The 23,545-nt window shown below is 40.6% G+C and overlaps 1 protein-coding gene across 2 annotated transcripts in view; it reads left to right on the top strand.

The window, feature by feature from the left end:
* The window catches only part of LOC121043351 (B-lymphocyte antigen CD20-like), a 37,786-nt gene extending 18,247 nt beyond the window's left edge, over positions 1–19,539 (top strand). The window contains exons 5-7 of one of the 2 annotated variants that reach the window (XM_040495010.1): positions 4,554–4,673; positions 8,216–8,336; positions 19,357–19,539. In XM_040495010.1, the coding sequence (XP_040350944.1) occupies positions 4,554–4,673; positions 8,216–8,336; positions 19,357–19,364 (249 nt within the window). In that variant the 3' untranslated portion in view covers positions 19,365–19,539. The remainder of the gene's footprint in view (positions 1–4,553; positions 4,674–8,215; positions 8,337–19,356) is intronic. The other variant, XM_040495009.1, reaches the window with a different exon arrangement.
* Positions 19,540–23,545: the final 4,006 nt, after the last annotated feature.

The following is a 23,545-nucleotide window of genomic DNA, read 5'->3' as shown; positions in this document are numbered from 1 at the left end:
TGGAAGAGTTTGTGAAGCAATGGTATTAATTCTTTAAATATTTGGTAGAAGTCACCATTGAAGTCATCTGGAACTGGCTTTTTCTTCATGGAAGGTTTTTATTATTATTTCAGATTTGTTACAGCTTTGTTCGGATTTTCTGTTTCTTCTTGAGTCCGTTTCAATAGTTTGTACATTGCAAGGAATTTGTCCATTTCATGTAGGTTGTATAATTTGTTGCCATATAATCGTCCATAGTCAATGTCATCAGCAAATCTTGCTTTACTTGCTTAATCATTTACTTTAGTTCTCTGGCCGTCTTTATGGCTATTTTGAAGTCTTTGGCTAATGAAGTACATCTGGCCACTCTCACAGACAGTTTCTGTTACCTGCTTTTTTTTCTTTTTTTCTGATGTGTAGGTCAAAGTGCACAGGTGTATAGACACTTCTGTTTCTTTGCCTGTCTCATAAATTTCTTGTTGTTGGAAACTGCGCATTTTATTTTTTTTATGTTTATTTATTTATTTTGAGAGAGAGCATGCACTGTTATGCCCAGAATTCGTGATCCCCAAAGACCACTAGGGAGCCGAGTCCGATGCAAAAGCAAAAGAGCCTTTATTCGAGCTAGCTCGAGCTCAGTCCCCTACCTGCACCGACGCAGCGGTGAGATACCAGGGAGAGAGAGCGAGTTTCAAAAGCACAAAGGTTTTATTGGGGTCTAGGGGCAGTTGGTGAGGTAACGGCTGTGGCCTCAGCCGATTGGCTGGGGAAGGGTTGGAGTCCTGTTACGCAGGTCGCTGGGCGTGTTTTGATCAGGAAGTTTGAATGGGTGAGCGGGAGGTTACTCAAGGGGAGGAGGCATGGTCTAGGTGAAGGACACAGAACAAGATGGAGTCGGCCGGCGTAGGCCCGCCCTTTCAGCACCAGGGAGGGACAGAGAGAGAGAGAAGGAGAATCCCAAGCAGGCTCCATGCTGTCAGCACAGAACCCCATACACGGCTCAATCTCACAAACCGTTAAAATCATGACCTGAACCGAAATCAGGAGCCAGACACAACTGACTGAGCCACAGATGCTCCGGAAACTGGGCAAATACATTGTAGCAACTCTGGGCACTCAGAACTCAGAGTTCCCAGCCCAAGGGCTTATGATTGTTATTTGATGTGTTTTGTTTTGTTTTGTTTTGTTTTGTTTTGTTTTGTTTTGTTTTAAGGGCTGGCTGAAATAATTTCCTGCAGTCTGTTTCTCCCTCTCTGTGTTAAATTGCTCCTCAGGGGTGAGTGCAGCTTTAGGTATATCCACAGTTGCCCTAGGATGCTGTTCTCTATTCTGTGACCCACTTCTCCCCCAGGCAAAATCTCTGAGCCAAAGCTCTGCTCCTAGGATGGGGGGGGGGGGGGCGTTGCAGAGGGACAATGGAGGGCTTCTCTCTGAGTGACACCCCCACTGTAAGAACTGAGGGCTTGCTGGAGGGGCACAGCTTGCCTCTCATGATGTGGAGCCCCTACCCCGTAAGTGAAGGCAAGAGTGATCGGGACCTGGTACCCACTGGCACTGCCACCAAGAGAAGGCCCTCATCCCACAAGTAGGGGCAAAAGGAGAGAGTCCACCTCTCTTGACTGCACTCGGACTTAGCCTCAGTAGCAAGTAGCTGGGAGCATGATTAGAAATGTTAAGCAGATGATCTGCTGCTGGGGGTGGGGGGGGGGGGGGGGGGGGAGAGAGCTCTAGCTAGCACTCTGGGAAAAGGGTAGGGGGAGAAGGGACCTGCACCAACCCAGAGTGTTCTTGTGGAACCCGGAAGGGGGTGAGTGGGCGTGGCTCTTGGTTCAGATACCGCAGACTCCTACAGTTTTTTGACTTGTAGTAGGTGTTTTAAAAATGTTTTCAAGTTTATTTATTTATTTGAGAGAGACAGAGACCGTGTGAGTGGAGAAGGGGCAGAAAGAGAGGGAGAGAAAGAGAATCCCAAGCAGATTCTGCACTGTCAGCGCAGAGCCTGATGCAGGGCTCGAGCTCGTGAAAGCGTGAGATCGGGACCTGAGCTGAAACCAAGAGTCGGATGCTTAACCAACAGAGCCACCCAGGCGCCCCTAGTAGATTTTCTTGACTGACCGTTTCGGCATTTGTTGTAGGCCCTTAGGACTCCAGAGATTTTAATTGTTGGGGTTCTTAGTAATTTTCACAAATTTGGCTGAGGAGTTGGTCCATGGAGTTCCTCACACTCTCATGCTGGAAGCGGAATGCTTCAAAAATAATAATGTTGTATATTTAAATCAAATGTTTGATCAGGATCTGGGGGAACATAAATATTTAATTTTTCAATTAAATTTATTTATTTTCAAAGAGACAGAGATAGCCCGAGCAGGGGAGGGGTAGAGAGAGAGGGAGAAAGAGAGAGAATCCCAAGCAGGCATCTGTGCTGTGGGGCTCGAACTCACGAACCATGAGATCATGACCTGAGCTGAAATCAAGAGTTGGGCGCTTAACCGACGGAGCCACCCAGGCGCCCCTGGAACATAAATATCTCTCTATAGGTGATCCTGGCTCATAAGCCTTTCTGACCTCATACGTGGACACAGGGTAAGTGTGCAGAAGCATTATAAGTGTGCATTTTCTGGAGCATACCACAACCTGGCTTTGTACTAAGGAAAGGTCTTTCTAGCTGACACGCCCTGAGTATAGCTCTACATTTCAAAAAGATGAATTGGAATCCTTAGCACAGCCTGCCAGATTCCTCATAATCCAGCCCTGCCCACTTCACCCACATTGTATCCAACTTCCCTTCATGCCCCACATTCCAGCCACACCCAACGATTCATTTTCCTGAAGACCTTCTTTCCCACACGTCTGAAATTTTGTATACACCTTCTCTCTTCCGTAAGACATTTTCTCAATTTTGTCCACCACTCAATTTGTCCACCACTGTGAACTGAAACCTGGCTATAGCAAGGAAAGACAGGCTCTACTGGGAAGAAGCCAGGGTCCTAGCATCTGGGAAGTGAAGAACCAAACTTAGAAAATACACAGGATCTGAGGGGCACCTGAGTGTCTCAGTTGAGTGTCTGACTTCGGCTCAGGTCATGATCTTATGGTTCATGGGTTCAAGCCCCTCATCAGGCTCTCCACTGTCAGTGCAGAGCCTGGAACGTGTTTCAGATCCTCTGTCCCCCCTCTCTCTGCCCCTCCCCTGCTTGTTCTCTCTCTCTCAAAAATAAAATAAACACTAAAAGAAAAAGAAAGAAAGAAAGAAAGAAAGAAAGAAAGAAAGAAAGAAAACATAGGATCTGAGAAAGTTCCAGAAGCCAGAAACAGAAAACCCAGAAGTGCAAGCTATCTTTTAGCAAGGAGAATCTGGCCAGGTTGTTACCATCACTAGAGATCACAGCTTCTCTCTAGCACCCAAGTGCCCCACCATCCCCACCGTATAACATCTGAGCTGCCCATTCTAGGTATGAATTCCAGTCTTCTGTTCATCTTTAAGTTACTTGCTCAAGATTCACAATCCTTGGGAAGAGGACTGCATTGGCAATGCCCTGGCTCTGCCTCCTACAGATTGAAGTCATAGCAAAGTTTGATAAACTTCTTTCATAAAGACTTAACAAGTGAGAGCTCCCAAAATGAAAGGGCGGTTGCCTGCTGAACAATCAAAATTTAATATGCCCACTTAAGTTCTTTCTTTGGTTGATCAGTATCAAATCACTTCCTTCTTCCCATTATTTAAAAAAAAAAAATCCTCTTTAAAATGTAACAATCCCTTACACATTAAAAAAAAAAAAATCCATGGAGTCCCTTCTCAAAGGGGCAGAGTTTCTCTTCACAGGTCATGCAGGATCAGAGTGCCATTCAAAAGAGAGCAGATACCGGGGCGCCTGGTGGCTCAGTCGGTTAAGCAGTGACTTCAGCCCAGGACATGATCTCATGGTTCGTGAGTTTGAGCCCCACATTGCACGCTGGGCTGACAGCTTAGAGCCTGGAACCTGCTTTGGATTCTGTGTGTGTGTGTGTCTCTCTCTCTGCTCCTCCCCTGCTCATGCTCTCTCTCTCTCTCTCTCTCTCAAAAATAAATAAACTTTTTTAAAAATTTTAAAAAAAGAGAGCTTCTTGAGGGAAGCTGGGAACTATGGAAAGGCAGTAAGTAGTAGTAAGGTGACCTTACTGGGGTACGAATGACACTGGCAAATCCTGGACCTGAGGCTTATTCATAGCATGATGTTTATGAAATTTTGTCAAATGAAATATAGTGTTTGTAATTTTGCCTCCCCCATTAGTTTGTAAGACTTTCAGGTAGAACACTGTGTTTATCCCTAACACAGTGTTCAGCATGTTGCAGGCCCTGTTTAATAATTTGTCGACTAAATAAATACTTCCTCTGAAAAAAAAATTTTTTTTATCCTGCTGGGTTCCAGACAAATTTGAGGCAGAGTCTTGATATCAACCACAGTAAGATTCCAGAGAGTCAGATAAAAAATTTCCAACTTGAATGTTCTAGGAAGGACAGCAGACTGACTGATTGCTTCATCAAAACCTGTTTATGCTGCACATGACCAGTTTTCTTTGTATGTCTGTTACAGCTTATTGCTAGCATGGTTATGAACATCCTAAGTGCCTGTTTTTCTGTACTTGGTATAATGATATTAAGTATTGCAAGTTTAACGTATTATCCAGACACCAATGAATACCTGTGGTCACATGTAAGTACCAAGTTTAATAACAACTGGATTAAAATTGTACATATAAATGGAAAAACTATAGTAAATGATGTGTGTTGCAATGGTAAAGTATGGAAATGACAACCAAATTTGATGCTTTGGCGTAGAAATATAAAAACAAACTGTATCTCCTCCAAATTTTTGCCATGGGAATATTAACAAATCAATTTCAGTCCAACTAAGGAAACACTAGAAACTTAAGAGAGAGAGATCAAAATTGTCATTATGTGAAGATAAAATGATAGGATCCCTAGAAAACCCCAAAGACTCAACTAAAAAAAAATGATTTAGTAAAGAAAAATGTAGACAATACATTGTCTTTACACTAGAAATTACCACTTAAATATTGAAGTAGAAAAAATGAATAACCCAATCAAAATAACAACAAAAATATTAAAAACATGATGGCTGTAATATAAGAACTGAATACTTTGAGAAACTACATTCTTTTTTATTTTAACATTTATTAACTTTTGAGAGAGAGACAGAGCATGAGTGAAGGAGGGGCAGAGAGAGGGAGACATAGAATCCAAAGCAGACTTCAGGCTCTGAGCTGTCAGCACAGAGCCAGACATGGGGCTGGAACTCACAAACTGTGAGATCATGACCCGAGCCAAAGTCAGACACGTAACCGACTGAGTCACCCAGGTGCCCCGAGAAACTACATTCTTGAATGCAAATTCACAATGTCATAGAATTACAAGATTCCATAAATTAATACATAGATGTGAGGTGATTCCATTTAGAATCCCAAAAATGTTTTGGGGAGAATGAAATAAAACTGCTCCAAAATGTGTATGGATGGAAGAAAAGATTGTGTGAAAAGGGCCAAGAAATTCTAGAAGCCACATAATGATTGGGGAGGGCCAGGCAACTTGTTACATCAAGAGATGATGCAGTATAATAAAAATGGTATAGTATTTACACACAAAAAGAAAAATTAATCAAAGAACAGAGAGTTGAGAAATCAATCCTAATATAGGCAAAAACATTATTTTATGGGAGATCACTTTACCAGTCAATATGGAAAAAGTGAAGTTTAATAAAATAATATTCAATCAATAAGCTCTCCATTTCCAAGAAAATAGTAATGGGCTCTACTTGGCAGTGTGTAAAAAGAAATCACAGATTCAATGAATGAGCAATGAAAAAGAAATAAAATTTCATGAATGAGCAATGAAAAAGAAATAAAGGAAAGAAATGAATGAACAAGCCTAAAAGCCATTGGAAAGTGGCATAAAGTATGGAATTAGTACATCTGTTACAAAAGCAAGTGAGAAGACCAAGAATGGGGGAAAAGAAACACATTTCACGTCACAAATATTTACGTCTTTGATATGCTACAGGCTGAGACAGCAATAACCCAAGGAGTGGGACTCCCCACCAACCAGTAGGCTGCAGGGGTGGGGCCACCACCACGGTGAGCTGAAGAAGCAGGGCCACCTCCTCAGCAGGCCCTGTGGACCGAGCATGGAGCCACACAGGATTATTCTCAAGCCTCGACATCTAAAGAGTTGCCCTATTGGGTTTTGGGCTTGCTTGGGGCCCATTACCCCATTTTCCTCCTTTTTTAAAAATGTTTTAACATTTATTTATTATTGAGAGACAGAGAGAGACAGAGCATGAGCATGGGAGGGGCAGAGAGAGGAGGAGACACAGAATCCGAAGCAGGTTCCAGACTCCAAGCTGTCAGCACAGAGCCCAACACGGGGCTTGAACTCACAAACTGCGAGATCATGACCTGAGCCAAAGTCAGATGCCTAAGCAACTGAGCCACCCAGGCGCCCCAGCCCTATTTTCTTTCTTATATCTCCCTTTTGGAATGGCAATATCTATCCTATGCCTGTCCCACCATTATGTCTTAGATAACTGGTTTTCTGATTGCACAGGTCCACAGATGGAGAGGAATTTTACCCCAATATGGACCATTCTAGGAGTCTCATCCATAACTGATTTAGATGATTTAGATAATTTAGATGATAGGATTTGAGGCTTTCTGATCTAATGATATTTAGGTCAGATTTTGGACTTGGAGTTGATGTTAAAATGGGTCAAAACTTTTGGAGATATTGGGATCAGGCAAATAGATTTGGTACATGGGAGGGACAGGCAGAGCAGAGACAAACTATTATGGGTTGAAATGTGTCCCCCAAAAAGATGTGTCCTAACCCACAGTACCTCAGAATGTGACGTTGAGAACAAAGTCTTGCGGATGTAATTAGTTGAGATGAGGTCATACGCAAATAGAGTGGGCCATTAATCCAATAGAACTCGTGTCTTTATAAGAAGAAAGAAATTTGGACACAGACATGGAAAGAAGATGGCCATGTATACATGAAGGCAGAGGTTGTAGTTATATTGATACAAGCCAAGGAACCCTTCTGGGGCTACCAGAAGCTGAAAGAGGTAAGGAAGAATCCTCTCCTAAAGACTTTGGAATGAGCATTCTGTTGCCAATACATGCTTTTTGGACTTTGACCCTCCAGAACGGTGAGACAATAAATTTCAGTTGTGTTAAGCCACCCAGCTGTGATACTTTATTACAGGGCCCCTGGGACACTAGTATAGCAGGCCAGTAAATAGCCATCCACTTTTCTTCTCTCACATTCTGAACCAACTGAGATAAAATACGACAATCAAGCAGACGTAAATAAAAACTATCAGCTTTATGATGATTATTATAGTTGGAGAACACGTTTTAAATCTTTGACCAAATGAACTTGCTGCAACCTCTCTCCATGAATTAAACTTATCTACCTAGATACAGATAGACGACAGGTCTCCTTGTGCTGGGACCAGGCAGGTATCAGAGGTTGAGGAGAACTTGGGGTCATAAAGACAAAACGATTCTGAAAAAAAAAAAGGGAAACAACCCAGAAGGGGCTGGGCTCCTTCTTGTGAAATCATGAGTTAGATAAATCTCTGCTTCTCAAATGGGGAATTGTAAATGAGGAGCGTTAAGAAACACTAGAAGCCACTCCTAGAGCAGAAAGTCCTACTATGGGCCGTGGTGGAAATGTGGAAAGAGAGAGAGAATGGTTCCACCCACTACATGTAATAATGTTTATGGTACATAGGTTAAGAGAAAATAGAACATGCAAATTATATGTGCATTAAATGGAAAAGCACGAAACACAAAGCATGCAATGAGTCTTACCAAAAGAGAAATTATGAAGAGAGAAAAGATGGGCACTCAGTGCCAAACCCTGGAGAATTTCACCCAGCCCACGGTACTAAGGTAATCTCTCTGCTTTCCAGTCTGGTCACATGCAGAAGAGAAATAAAAGTATCCAACTTGTACAGTCATTACTAGAAGTAGGACTTGACATAATGCAAGGTGCGTATAAGAGTCCTTGATTAATTGAAAACATATTTTGTTCTTAGGAAAACTACACAAAAATCCTCATAGTTGTGAGAGACTGATAGGATGAATGATCTTTATTCCCTGCTTGTGAAGTGTTGTTCTTGTATAATTTTTAAATGGCTAATTAATATGAGGAATGTTTCTTTTCTTTCTAATTCAGATAGCTGGTAGTATGCTTTTACAATATGTACTCTTCACCACGATCGTGGAAGTGATCTGTGCATACGTGACTGTCAAGTGGATTGAAGCAGCAATGCGTCCTGTAGAATGCAGTGAGATAAGTGAGTAATTTTGTTTCTGGCTGGTCAGTCAGGAGAAAACAGCTTCTGTTAAGGATCTGCAGGGAAACCATCCAAATCCTAGGGGAGAACACAGGCTGTAACCTCTTTGCCATCAGCCATAGCAACTTCTTACCAGAGGTGCCTCGGGAGGCAAGGGAAATAAAAACAAAAATGGACTATTGGGACCTCATCAAGATAAAAAGCTTCTGCACTGCAAAGGGAACAATCAACAAAACTAAGAGGCAACCGTCAGAATGGGAGATGTTTACAAAGGACGTATTTGATTAAGGGTTAGTATCCAAAACATCTAAAGAACTCAGCACCCAAAAAAACAAACGATCCGGTTTTTAAGAAATGGGCAGAAGACGTGTGTAGACATTTTTTTTTCCAAAGAAGACATCCAGCTGGCCAACAGACACATGAAAAGATGCTCAACATCACTCATCATCAGGGAAATCAAAATCAAAATTACAGTGAGTTATCACATCACACCAGTCAGAATGGCCGAAATTAATAGCCCAGGAAACAACAGGTGTTGGTGAGGATATGAAGAAAGGGGAGCCCCCTTACGCTGTTGGTGGGAATGCAAACTGGTGCTCCCACTCTGGAAAACAGTAAGGAGGTTCTTCAAAAAGCTAAAAATACAACTACCCTATCATCCAGCAATTGGACTACTGGGTATTTACCCAAAGGATACAAAAATCTGATTAGAAGGGATACGTGCACCCTGAGGTCTTTTAGACTTGCATCACCTAGAAGATTACTAGAGGAAATAAATAGACTGAAAAGATTTTACATAGACTGAAAAGCAATATGGGGACACTGAATGTTCTAGACTGTGAAATTCAAATTTAGTTATAAAGTTTTGTTGCCAAAGTTTGAGATCTTCCTGTCCCTTCAGAAAATTTAGAGGATTTTAGAGGACGCTGAAGAGACTGCTTCTGGAATAGAAGAATGAGGCTCTCTAAAAATCGATTCCTCCATAAAATAAATGAGAACACTGGGAAAAGTTGTCAGAATTAACATTTCTTACCTCTGGGAATTAATCAAAGACTTGTGACAATCCAGGGAACACTTATGCAAGAAACCATGGCTAAACCTTAGTAAGAACAGCGAGTTTTGTGGTTATCATTTGCCCGGTGCCCATCCCCCTTGTCCCATCTCCACAGTAACCTTTAAATGAAATAACCTTGCGACCACACTACCTGTAAAAAAAACACCAGCCTAACAACCACAAGCAGAGGAAAACTGAGATTGGAGTTGCCCAAAAATCAAAACAAAGCAAAACAAAAAACAAAAACAAAAACAAAAACAAAACATTCCCAGAGCATTGTTTCTGATTTGTCTGGCAGGTCCCTGGAAATCCCCACTGGCAAGTCTCTTTATTCACCTCTGAGCTCAATCACGGTGAAAAGTTTTCTAGGATGTTTGTCAGAACAATTAGTGGCCTTTAACACTGTGTTTGCCTAGAGCAGGGATAAGAGTTGGGTAAAACAAGAGGCTTACCAAAAAAAAGATAATAGAAAAAAACTAGGGCACAAGATGTCCGCTGGGGACCTTGAAACGGTGGTAATACTTGGAAATCAAGACCTTGTGCATATGCAGAGATGTGTGTGTGCCCAGGAAAGACCTGTCAATATGCTAACCTCCCACCTCTGGCTGATCTGAAGCTGTCTGCAAACAGGAAGTGATAGCTAATATAGAGTTGCAACCTGTCTTCCAAGCCTTAAAGTCTTACCCCAACACACACACACACACACACACACACACACACACACACAGCTTCTCAACAAAGCCTGGGAAATTTCTTGGTTCAAAGCAGTTAAGGAAATCTATGCCCAATCATGTAATGACACTAAGCTAACAGAGGCATCAGTGCCCATACAGGACATGGATACTGCACACAATTAGTTCAGGAAAGCCACCCCTAGAATAACAAAAACAACAACAAAAACCAGTCCCTGGGAGAATCTGCTTTCCAACATTGCTACATTATATTATCTTAAATATGAAATTTTTAACAAAAGAAATTATAAGATATGCAAAGAAACAGAAAACTATGACCTAAACACTGGGGAAAAAGCAATAGAAGTTGTACCAGAGGAAGCCTAGATATTGGACTTACTAGGGGAAAAAAAACCCTTTAAATCAGCTATTATAAGTATGCTCTAAGAACTGAAAAACCATGTCTAAAAAGTCTAAAGGAAAGTAAGAAAGCAATGTTTCATGATAAAGAATATCGATAAAGACAGAAACTATTGAAAAGAATCAAGTAGAAATTCTAGAGCAGAAAAATATGTAACTAAAATGAAAACATCATTCAAGGGGCTCAACAGAATATGTGATCTGACAGAAGAAATAATCCACCAACTTAAAGATAGATCAATTAAGGGGCACCTGGATGGCTCAGTTGGTTGAGCATCCAACTTCAGCTCAGGTCATGATCTCACAGTTTTTGAGTTTGAGCCCCGCAACAGGCTCTGTGCTGAGAGCCCAGAGCCTGGAGCCTGCTTTGGATTCTGTGTCTCCTTCTCTCTCTCCCCCTCCCTCTCTCACACTCTGTCTCTGTCTCTATATCTCAAAAATATATAAACATTTAAAAAAAATTTTAAAAGGTCAATTAAAATCATCTACTCTGTGGAACAAAATGATAACAAACGAAGAAAAATGAACAGAGCTTCAGACACCTTTGAAACACCATCAGTCATACCAAAATGTGCATAATGGAAGTTGGCATAATGGGAGGAGATAGTGAAAGAGAAAGCTACACAAAGAAGTCTTGAAAATATATTGGATGAAAACTTAAAAATTTGATGAAAAACATTACATATCCAAGGAGCTCAACAAACTCCAAAAAGGAGAAATTACAAAAGATCCAAACCTGGACATGTCACAACCAAGATGCTAATAGACAAAGACCAAGAGAAAATCTTGAAATCAGCAGAAGACAAGAATCCATCCTATAAAGGGGATCTTTAATAAAATTCCTCATCAGAAACTATGGAAGCCAAAAGACAGTGAGTGGTATGACATCTTCAGAACACTGAAAGAAAAACACTGTCAATCAAGAATTAGATATAATAAATATTACATTATTAATACTAAAATAATATTGATAACAAACTAAAAATAATTCAAAAATAATAAAAATAAAAATGTAATAAAGTGGCATAGAAGAAAAAATAAAATGGTATGGAAGAAAACATTTATTTAATGTAAAAGAGAGCAGTCAGATAGAAGGACAGACAGAAGAACAAAGACATACAACATAGAAAACTGACCATGAAATAGCAGACATAAACCCTATCTTATCTGTAACTACATTAAATGTAAATGTATTGAACACTCTAATCACAAGGCAGAGACTGGCAAAATGGATTTTTAAAATGAACTCCAATTGAATGATATATACAAGAGACACACCTTAGATTCAAAGACACATATTGGGAAATATGGTTGAGAAAGACTTATCCGACCTTGACCTAAAGAGATACTGGCATTGGGCAAGACGCTCAATTTCACTGAACTCTAGTTTCTAAACCTCTATGGTCAGAATAGATGGGAGGATGCCAAGAATTCTACAAAGGAAAAAAAAAAGACACAAATATGTACAATATAAGTATGGAAAATATATGCCATATAAACAGAAACCAAAAGAGAGCTAGAGCAGCTATAAAAATAATGTCAGACAAAATAGACATTAAGACAAAAAATATTTAGTAGACATGAAGAAGGACATATTTATAATTATTTTTTAAGTTAAATCTGTCAGGAACTCAAAGCAATTGTAAGCATATATGCACCAACAACAGAGTCCCGAAAACACATGAAACAAAAACTGGCAGATTGGGCAGGAAAAACACAAAGTTTAAAAAACAACAGTTGGAAACTTCAATACCCCATATTCAACAATGTATAGGAAAACTCTGCAGAAGAGAAAAGGCAATAGGAGAATTGAACAGCATTATTAACCAACTGCCTAGACCTAACAGACATCTATACGACACTCCATCCAACAACTCAAAGTACACGTTCTTTTCAGGTGCATGTAGAATATTCTCTGGGACAGACCATATTTTAGGCTATAAAACAAGTTTCAATAAGTTAGAAGGATGGAATTCATACCAAGTATTTTCTCTGATTATAATGGAAGTAAATTAGAAATCAGTAAAAGAAGTGGGTGCCTGGGTGGTTCAGTCAGTTAAGTGTCTGACTTTGGCTCAGGTCATGATCTCACAGTTCATGAGTTCGAGCCCCACGTCAGGCTCTGTGCTCAGAGCTCAGAGCCTGGAATCTGCTTCAGATTCCGTGTCTCCCTCTCTCTCTTCCTCTTCTCTGCTTGCGTGCTTGTGTGCTCGCTTGCTCTCTCTCTCTCTCAAAAATAAACAAACATTAAAAAAAAAAAGAAACTGGTAAAAGAAGGACATTTTAAACTATCACCAACATGTGCAAATGAAACAATACATTCCTAAATTACCAAAAAGTCAAAGAAGAAATCAAAAAGAAGAATAGAACACATTTTGAGATGAATAAAACAAACCACATACCATGATTTATTTGATGCAGCTAAAGTAGTGCTTAGAGGGAAATTCATAGCTATAAATACTATATTTTTAAAAAGAGAAAAAAGTCCCAAATCAGAAACCTAACTTTCCACCTTTAGAAACTAGAATGGGAATGGGGGGGCTGGGAGAAACAGGTGAAGGGGATTAAGAGCACACCTATCATGATGAGCACTGAGTAACGTACTGAATTGTCAAATCACGATATTGCACACCTGAAACTGCTATAACACTGTATGTTCTGTTAACTCTACTGGAATTAAAGTTAAAAACAATAAATATTAAGAACATAAACTAGAAGAGAAAACTAAACCCAAAGTCAGAAGAAGAATGTAGATAATCAAGACTACGGTGGAAAAAATGAAATACAGAATAGAAAAACAGACATAAAAGAGTAGGGGACACCTGGGTGGCTCAGTCAGTTAAGCATCTGACTCTTAATCTCAACTCAGGTACTGACCTCAGGGTTTAAGCCTTGCTTTGGACTCCGTGTGGGTATGAAGCCTACTAAAATAAAAAGAGAGAGAGAGAGAGAGAGAGAGAGAGACTAAAAGGGGATACTATGAATAATGATATGCCAACATAAATGGACACCTACATAAAATGGACAAATTCTTAGAAATATACAAACTATTGAAACTGTGTCAAGGAGTAATAAAAATCTAAATAGATCCATCATGTTAAGAGACTGAAATAATAATCAAAAATTTTTTGTAAAGAAACCCCAGGCCCAGGTGGTTACACTGCAAATACTCCTAAACATTTAAAGAATTAACACCAGTCTTTAACAAATTGTTCTAAAAATGAAGAGAAGAAAATACTTCCTGACTCATTCTATGAAGTTAGTATTACCCTGATACCAAAACCAGACAAATATATCAAACAAAAGGAAACTATAGACCATTATCCATTATGAATATAAATTTTTAAACCTCAAAGGAAAAAATGTTTCAAATACAATCCAGCAACATACCAAAAGTATCAGACATCATGACCAATTAAGATTTATCGTAGGAATTCAGAGCTGGTTTAACATTAAAATCAATCAGTGTAATAACCATGCTGATAACATAAAAACAAAAAATACATGACTATCTCAATATACATAGAAAAAACAATTTAACAAAATCTAACACCCTTTCATGATTTAAAAAAAAAAAAAAAAAAAACATTCAACAAACTAGGAATAGAAAGGAATTTCCTCAACCTGAAAAGCAGCAGTTAGGTGTGGGGAAAAAATCTGCAATTAACATTATACTTGATGGAGAGATACTGAATCCTTTTGCTCTAAGATCTGGAACAAGACAAGGATGTCTGCTTTTGCCACTTATTTTCCACATTGGACTGGAGGTTCTAGCCAGGAAAATTAGACAATAAAAAGAAATAAAAATATTCAGTTTGGTTGGTCAAGGAAGAAGTAACACGAACTCTCTTTGTAGCTGATAAGATCTTGTGGCTATAAAATCCCAAGAAATCCACACACAAAAATCTAGTACAAGTAAGTTCAACAAGTTGGAAGGGTATAAGATCAACATATTTTTCAAAAAATCAGTTGTTATTTCTATACATGAGAACACAATTACAATAACATCAAAAAATAAAATGTTTATGTAATTTATATTCAGGAAAAAAATTAAGATTAGTGTAAGACTTGTCTACCACAAATTAGAAAGCATTATTGAAAAAAATGAAAGAAGATTTAAATAAATGGAAAAAATTCATGTCCATGGATCAGAAGATTTAATATTAAGATGGTAATAGTCCCCAAATTAATCTATAATTCAACCCAAGCCCTACCAAAATCTCCACTGATTTTTATACAAGCTTATCCTACTATTCATATGAAAATGGAATGGACCCAAAATAGCCAAACCGATCTTTAAAAAAGAAAACAAACCATTACACACATATTACAAAGGCCGAAATCTGAACACTGATTTCACCAAATGCTGGTGAGAATAGAGAGCAACATTGCATTGGTGGGAAAGCAAAATGGTACAATCACTTGGGAAAACAGTGGCTTTGAGGATTTCTTGCAACACTAAACATACTACCATACAATCTAGCCATCAGTCCCTTGGTGTTTACCCAAAGGAGCTGCAACCTTATGCTCTCACAGAAACCACCACACGGGTTTTTATAGCAACTTTATTCATAGTTGCCAAAACTTGGAAGCAGCCTAGATGCCCATCGGTGAGTGAATGAACAAATAAACTGTGGTCCATCCATCCAATGAAATATCATTCAGTGCTAAAAATAAATCAGCTATCAAGCCAGGAAAAAGACATGGAGAAACCTCAAATGCGTATTACTAACTGAAAGAAGCCAATCTGAAAAGTACACACACTGTATGATTCCAACTATATGACATCTGGAAAAGGCAAAACTATGGGTACGTTTACTTTTTATGGAGTAAAAAATCAGTGGTTGCCAAGGGGGGGTGGGGCATAAACAGGCAGAGCACAAAGATTTTTAGCGCAGTGAAAATATTCTGTATGATATTATCTAATGATGGATATTATACATGGGTGTATACATATATAATGATGGATGTCATTATACATTTTCCCAAGCCCTGCAGAATATACAACACCAAGAGTTAACTCTGAGGTAAGCTATGGACTTCGGGTGATTATGGTATGTCAGTGGTGGTGAATCCTTGGTAACAAATGTACCATTCTGGGGAGTGATGTCAATGATGAGGAGGCTATGTATGTGTGGGGACAAGGGATATATGGGAACTCTCTGTGCCTGTTTCTCAATTTTGTTGCAAACGTAAAACTGCTCTAAAAAATAAATAAACAAAGGGAGGTGGGGGAGAGGGGAAAATGTGTGATGGGCATGGAGGAAGGCACTTATTGGGATGAACACTGGGTGTTGTATGTAAACAATGAACCACAGGAATCTATCCCAAAAACCAAGAGCGCACTTTGCACACTGTATGTTAGCCAACTTGACAATAAATTATATCTTTAAAATTTTAAAAATTATATTTAATAAATAAATATCTTTAATAATATTTACTTTAATAATAATATTTATTTAATGATAATAAATACATAAAGTCTTTTAAAAAAAAAAGAAAGAAAAACAAAGTTGGAGGGCTCACGCTTCCCAATTTCAAAAGGAAGTACAAAACTATAATAACCAAGACCCATTGTGCTACTGGCATAAGGATAAATCGTAATTTTTACTGCACGTAAAAATTAGTGCAGTAGAACCAAGAGTCCAGAAATAAATCCTGAATAAATCTGAAAAGGAAATCACAAAAACAATTCCATTTATAATAGCATCAAAAATAATAAAATACTTAGGAATTAACCAAGTAGCTGAAAGACTTACACAATGAAAACTACAAAACCCTACTGAAAAAAATTAAAGAAGATGTAAGTTAACGGAAACACATCCCAAGTTCACGATAGGAAGAATCAATGTTGTTAAGATGTCCATACTACTGGAAGCAGTCTACAGATTCAATGCAATCCCCATCAAAATCTAAATGCCATTTATGCGGAAACAGAAACACCCATCCTGAAATTTATATGGAATCTCAAGGGATCCCAAATAGCAAAAACAACTTTGAAAAAGAAGAACAAAGCTGAAAGACTCACACTTCCTGATTTCAAAACTTCCTACAGAGATACAATCACCAAAACCGCGTTAAGCACAGTCTTTTCAACAAACAGTACTGGGGAAACTGGTTACCCACCTGCAAAAGAATGAATTTGGACTTACCTAACACCATGTACAAAAATTAACACAAAATGGATCAAAGACTTAAATGTAAGACCAAAAAGAAAACTCTTAGAAGAAAACATGAGTCCAAAGCTTCATGACATTTGATTTGGCAGTGATGTTTTTGGATGTGACACCAAAAGCATAGGCAATGAAAGAAAAAACAGATAAATTGGACTTCATGAAAATTAAAAATGCTGTGCCTCAAAAGACAGAGTAAAAGGGGCGCCTGGGTGGCTCCTGGGTTAAGCACCGACTTCCGCTCAGGTCATGATCTCGCAGTTCATGAGTTTGAGCCCCACATCAGGCTCTGTGCTGACAGCTCAGAGCCTGGAGCCTGCTTCAGATTCTGTGTCTCCCTCTCTCTCTGTTCCTCTCCTGCTTGATCGTTCGCATGCACTCTCTCAAAAATAAACATTTAAAAAAAAGAGAGTAAAAAAGCAACACAATGAATAAGATAAACATTTGCAAATCACATATATAATGAGGGGTTAATATCAAGAATATATAGAGAACACCTCAAACTCAACAACAAAAATAAACAATTCAAAAATGGGCAAAGGACTCGAATCGAGATGTCTTCAGATAAAGTCTACAAATGGCCAATAAGCACATGGAAAAATGCTCAACATCACTGACCATTAGGGAAATACAAATCAAAACCACAATGAGGTATTACTGTATACCCATAAAGATGGCTATTATCAAAAAAATAAAAGAGAAAAAACAGAAAATAACTAGTGTTGGCTAGAATGTGAAAAAAATAGAACACTTGTGCACTTGTGGTGGGAACATAAAATGGTACAGCTGCTGTGGAAAACAATATGATTGTTCCTTAAAAATTTAAAAATAGGATTATCATAGGATCCAGCAATTCCATTTCTGCATATATACCCCGAAGAATTGAAAGCAGGGTCTCAGAGAGGTATTTATGTGTTCACCCATGTTTAGGGAAGCATTATTCACAATGTCTACAATGTGGCAACCCAAGTTTCCATCAACAGATGAATGGATAAGCAAAATGTGGTATACAACTATAACAATACTATTCAGCCTTCAAAAGGAAGAAAATTCTGACGTGTGCTACATCGTGGATAAGCCTTGGGGACATTATGCAGAGTGAAATAAAGCAGTCACAAAAAGGCAGATGCTGTGTGATTCTACTCCATAGGGGATAGAGTGGTCACAATTGTAGAGACAGGAGAATGAGGGTTGCCAAGGGCTGGGAGTGAGGAATTACTGTTTAATGGATGTAGAGTTTCAGTTTTACAGGAAGTAAAGAACTATGAAGACGGATGGTGATGATGTTTGCAGCAACATCATATATGTATTTAATGTCACTGAACTGTGCATTTAAAAATGGTTATGATAATAACTATTATGTGTATTTTAACACATAATTTATTTTAAATTGGAAAGAGTCAATATAATACACGCCATTAATAGAATAAAGGATAGAAACAATCACTAAATTGTGATCGAAGGAAATAGGTTGTAATGGCTGATAATCTTATCTCCTTACCTACAGAGTTTGTCTAAATTCTTTCAAGATAGGTCATTAAATCCCTCCCACCAAAACCTACATATTGGTAAATCAGCCTAAAACTCTGCCTGGAGCCAGCATGGCACATTCGAGGGATTCCTGTAGGCTAGTATTTAGAGGAAAGTGAGGGGTGCCTGGGTGGCTCAGTCGGTTAAGCGTCCGACTTCGGCTCAGGTCATGATCTCGCGGTTCGTGATTTCAAGCCCCGCGTGGGGCTCTGTGCTGGTGGCTCAGAGCCTGGAGCCTGTTTCAGATTCTGTGTCTCCCTCTCTCTGACCCTCCCCCGTTCATGCTCTGTCTCTCTCTGTCTCAAAAATAAATAAAGGTTAAAAAAAATTTTTTTTAATAAATAAATAAATAAATAAATAGAGGAAAGTGATAGAAAATGAAGCTGGAGAGGCAAATTGAGGCCAGATCCTAATAGAATCCAGCCACCCCTAGAAAAGAATTTGGAATTTAGCCTGTAAGTACCAGGATGCTATTGAAGCCTTTCTAGCAGCAGGGAGGGTTTCTCGATCAAACTTTGCGGTTATATACAGTAGTCCCTCCTTATCGGTGGTTTCACTTTCCAGGGGTTCAATTGCCCTCAGTCCACCACTGCCAGAAGTGGGCGATCCTCCTGACAGATGGTCAGAAGCCTAAGGCTACCTCACCAGCCCACATCGCTCATCCCATCACCATCTCGTGGGCTCTCCCCATCAGAATGCCTTCTGCGGGGATCCCGCCCCCCCCCCCAAATCCTATAGTCTAAGCCAGACACCCCCCCCCTCCGTTGGTTGTTTCTCCTTCTGACCTAGAATATGAAGTAGAGCACCCCAGAGGATTCTTAGCACCCACCACAGGCCAGCCGAAGGTTCAAGTCATTTTCTGAAGACTTACATTTTAGTTGAATGTGATGGTTGCAATTCAATGAAACCTCTGGTTTCTGACGGGCCACAGGTCTGTTGCATTTTTACCTCTCCCCCCGGATGGAGTGGGTGTTATCTTCTCAGTGTGGTTTCAACTGGTCACATTTTAGGTTTGCCTATGTGTGTGTTTGTCATTGCTGGGGTTTTTGTTTGTTTTGTTTTGTTTTTGTTTTGTTTTGTTGTTTTTTGTCTTGTTTTGATTCAGTGGCTCGGGACTAAGCTCGTATCTTCTGGTGTCACAGTGATCAATCTGCTATCACGCATTCCCCCAGGTCCATAGCTGTCGCAGTGCAGTGTCTCCACATAACCCACCAAGAACCAGTAAGATTAATCGTGAACTGGGGAAGAACTCCGCGATTGTTCTCAAGAGGCCTCGCGGAAAATACAGGCTACTGAAGTCCTTCCCAGGGCGCCTTCTCCCTACTTCTTCAATAAAGGATGCAATCTGATCACAAGTCGACTCTACCCTTTTTAAAAACGATCTGAGTGAGCATAGACAGATACAGCCGGTCCAGGGGCTCTAGGAAAGTCAAGCTACTTTATCTTAGGCTGGAGGAGATCGGTCTGAGCGAAGGGACGCCGTCATGTGAGATCGGGAAGTACTCTGACTTTGAAGGCAGGCATAATGTCAAGGTAGCGATGGCAAGACTTCTGATTTTACTGTGCTTTCATTGCGTCACCTGTAACACAGAAATCATAGTTCCTAGCCCACGGAGGAGATGCAGACATTAAATTATAATACATCACTAAAGGACTTAGAAGAGCTTCTGGTTTATTCTAATCCCTCAATAAATGATTAGTGATTATCATTTATGAGCTCTTCTCATTATAGCTGTAGGACGAGGATATAGGAGGCTAGGTGCAATTGTTATTTTCCAAGAATTAGTGACCAGAGTCCCCCTCTGAAAGCAGATGTGCTCAACATTCTAAGTCCATAAAAACCACTGGAGAGCTTGCTGGGGCGGGGGGGGGGTGCTGTTGTGGTCAAATTGTGTCCCCCCAAAAAGATATGTGGGGGTCCCAGTCCCCCAGTACCTCAGAATGTGACCTTTTTTGGGAATAGGGTCTTTATAGAGGTAATTACAATAAAGATGAGACCATTAGGGTGGGCCCCCATATTAATGACCGGTGTCCTCATGGAAAGGGGAAAGTGGACACAGAGGCGCGCGCACACACACACACACACACACACACACACGAAAGAGTATGTAAAGACTCAGAGAAAACATGAAGACAGAGGATGGGAGGGATACATCTATCTACCAGCCAAGAAACACCAGATTGCTGGGAAATCACCAGAAACGAGGGAGAAGCAAGGAAGGATCTTTTCCTAAAGGTTTCAGAGGGGGCATGACCCTGTCAACACCCTGATCTTGGATTTTGGACGTCAGGCCTCCGGAACAGTGAGACAATAAATTTCTATTGTTCTAAACCACCCTGTTTGTGATACTTTGTTACGATAGCCTAGAAAACTACCACAGGTGGCTTTTCACTGTAATGAGCACTGCATCCCCCCTCCTTAGAGAGTGTTAGGTTTATAGACGGGGTGATCCTCACACCCCCACGTCCCACAGCGTGGGGGATACGTATTTGATAGAACACGCAGCAAGGCACCTCTGCAAAATGCTGCTGCTGATGTCAGCCGGAAGATGACGCCAGGTTACAAAAGAGGCCACCGCCACCTGAAAAAACTGCTCAGAACTGTCTACTTGATATTGTAGACAGTGGAAGCCTCCACGTACCCACCTAGAATGAAGGCAGAATCTACAGAAAGAGGACCGTATCCTGACATGGGGTTATATGCACAGGGAATAAGGCATGTATAGTGAGCGAGGAAGACGGTCGCCTCTCCACGAGCAGTCACAGCTCAGGTATCTCCTGGGTGCCCGCATTGCAAGTAAAGGAATCAGGTGGGGGTGGGAGCGGTCCCCAGCCCTCCCACGAACCATCCTACAAGCCACTGGAGCCAAAAGACCGGCCCACCCTTCTTTGTTAGGGGGCGGGGGGCAAAACTTGGACTCAGATGTGAAATGGAAGGCCTAAAATCATCAACTCTGAGCCTTGAGAGCTTAAACGAGGATGTTTCAATCATCAGGACTGGAAGGACCATCCACTCACCTGCGCTCACTAGGAGAAAACAGCGTCAGTTCCATTGCAGGAACCTGAGCGCCCCCAGAGCGGACACGCTACCCGCAGGGTCACGACCGTCAGCCCTTTTGTGAGTTCTCTCCCATGATCACGTATTCCTAAAACGTGGAATCCACTGGCACACGTAACTAATACTCTGTGATCTCTAACACAACATCTGCTAGCACATGAATTCCTGCCAGTGGCAGCTGTCAGAGGGGCATCAGCAGTCCCACGGGCAGGCTCATGAACATTTCAGGCGGCCAGAGTTCAAGTGTGTGTTGACCACAGATCTCAAGTTCTTAAGAGAGTGGGGGGCAGAGCCTCTAGGCGGTTTAGCTCACCTGCTGCTCAAATTCTGCCTAGTTAATTTTTTTTAACTCCGTTTGCATGCTTTACCGCCCCCATTGATCTCAGACGATGTGCACAGTCAAAGGCATTCATGAGTCTGTGGTTTTACAAACTTCCTTTAGCATCTTCCCATAAAACGTGTGCCCCGCTCTCTATTCAAACCTAGCCCAAACCTAGGACCGTCTTTCAGAAGTACTCCGCGGCCTGTCATGATGTCAGTTCTTGCACGTGGGCGTGCTTCCACTCATCCTGAAAAAGCACACCGCAGCAACTCTCGGGCAAAGGAAGGACCACCCCATCGTGGGATTTCTGGGGAAATTATGAGCACGTTCTTGTTTGTCGCGGTGAGCAAAGCAGGAGACCCGCCAATAGAAGCCTTTAGAGAAAGAGAGCCAGGAATGCTAGAACTTTCTGCAATGCTCAGGACAGTCCCAGACGATGATGAATTGTCTCTTGGGACCTTTGAATGTCCCACCAGCCATTCATGAGGAAGATGAACTTATTTATGATTATCTAAGATCAGAACTTAATAACTTTCGGGAATTATCCTATATCCAAGTTCCCAGGAAGGTAGATGCCCGTGTACTTTGTTTTTCACTTGGGACTTCCCCAAGAGGGATTAACCACATAAAATAATAGGAGAAAAGGTCATGCTACCCGTGGGATGTAAGTTACCTGTACAACACACTGTATCAGCCTGCATTTGTAACTGTCTCATGCAAACATGTAACAGAAGAGATCTAAGACAGCTTTAAGGTAAAATGAATTACCAAGTTTGGGGGAAAAAAAAAAAACCCAAGAAATACAGGGAGCTCATTTGATTTTTATTATCGTTTTAATGCTTATTTTTGAGGAGTGGGGAGGGCACAGAAAGAGGCAGGAGGACAGATATCTGAAGCAGGCTCTGTGCTGAGAGCAGAGAGCTCAACGCGAGGCTCGAACTCATAAAACTGTGAGATCATGACCTGAGCCAAAGTCTGACTCTTAACCAACTGAGCTACCCAGGTGGCTGCTCTAAACATGGTGCGTATTATTGCCACCTGTGGTGGTTGATTTTGTGTGTCAGTCGAGGGGCCGGCAGGATGCCAAATGATGTTTACCTGGTTAAGCATCATGGCTGGGTGTTTCCAGAAGAGAATGGCATTGGAGTTGGTGTACTGAGTAAGCGGACCGGTGTGGGTGGGCACCGTCCGATCCACTGAGGGCTTGCATAAAATGAGAAGGCAGAGGAAGACTGAATTTGCTCTCTGCCTGACTGATGGAGCTGGGACATCATACTTCCGCCTTTCTCAGGCCTTCAGACTGGCATCTACACCATCTGCCTCTGACTCTGAGGCTTTCAAACCACACCGCCAGCTTCCCTGGGGCTCCAGCTGGCAGAGGGCAGGTGACAGGACTTCTGGGCCTCCACAGTCATGTGAGCCAATACCTTATAATAAATCTCTTTATATAGATGTCTGAAATATAAAGAAAGATATACATATGTTCTATTTTTCTGGAGAACCCTAATACATCACCCTACATGCATATTTTAATATTTTATAACACATGGTAAAAACTCTCTCCTCAACATCCCATATCGAAGTTGCACATCTGGGTTTTTCCCTGTTGTTTTTCAGTCATACTCGGATGCTAGCTTCAGCACTCTGAAATTGGCCTCGGCCCGGTCTGCCCACGTGGGTTAACATTTATCCTTCTTTCTGCTATCTTACTAAGAATTCTGTTCTTTTTTTTTTTTTTTTTTTTAATTCTGTTCTTTATCGCTTACTGCAATAATTTCGCTCCCACCTCTGCTCCTTTTGTTTTTTTCGTTTTTGGGTTTGTTTGTTTTTTTTGCATTTCTTATACAGATGGCTTCTGATTTACTTACCTCTCTTAAATATAAACTTATGATTATAAAAATGTTCAGGCATCTATTACGTCTTCTAATATATTCAGCCTTGAAATTTTATACGATGAAATAGATATTTTATTATAATTTAA

Source organism: Herpailurus yagouaroundi, unplaced genomic scaffold (assembly GCF_014898765.1).
Source record: "Herpailurus yagouaroundi ecotype Mexico unplaced genomic scaffold, PumYag 187, whole genome shotgun sequence".
Lineage (NCBI taxonomy): Eukaryota > Metazoa > Chordata > Mammalia > Carnivora > Felidae > Herpailurus > Herpailurus yagouaroundi.
This window is presented reverse-complemented; position numbering and strand designations above follow the sequence as displayed.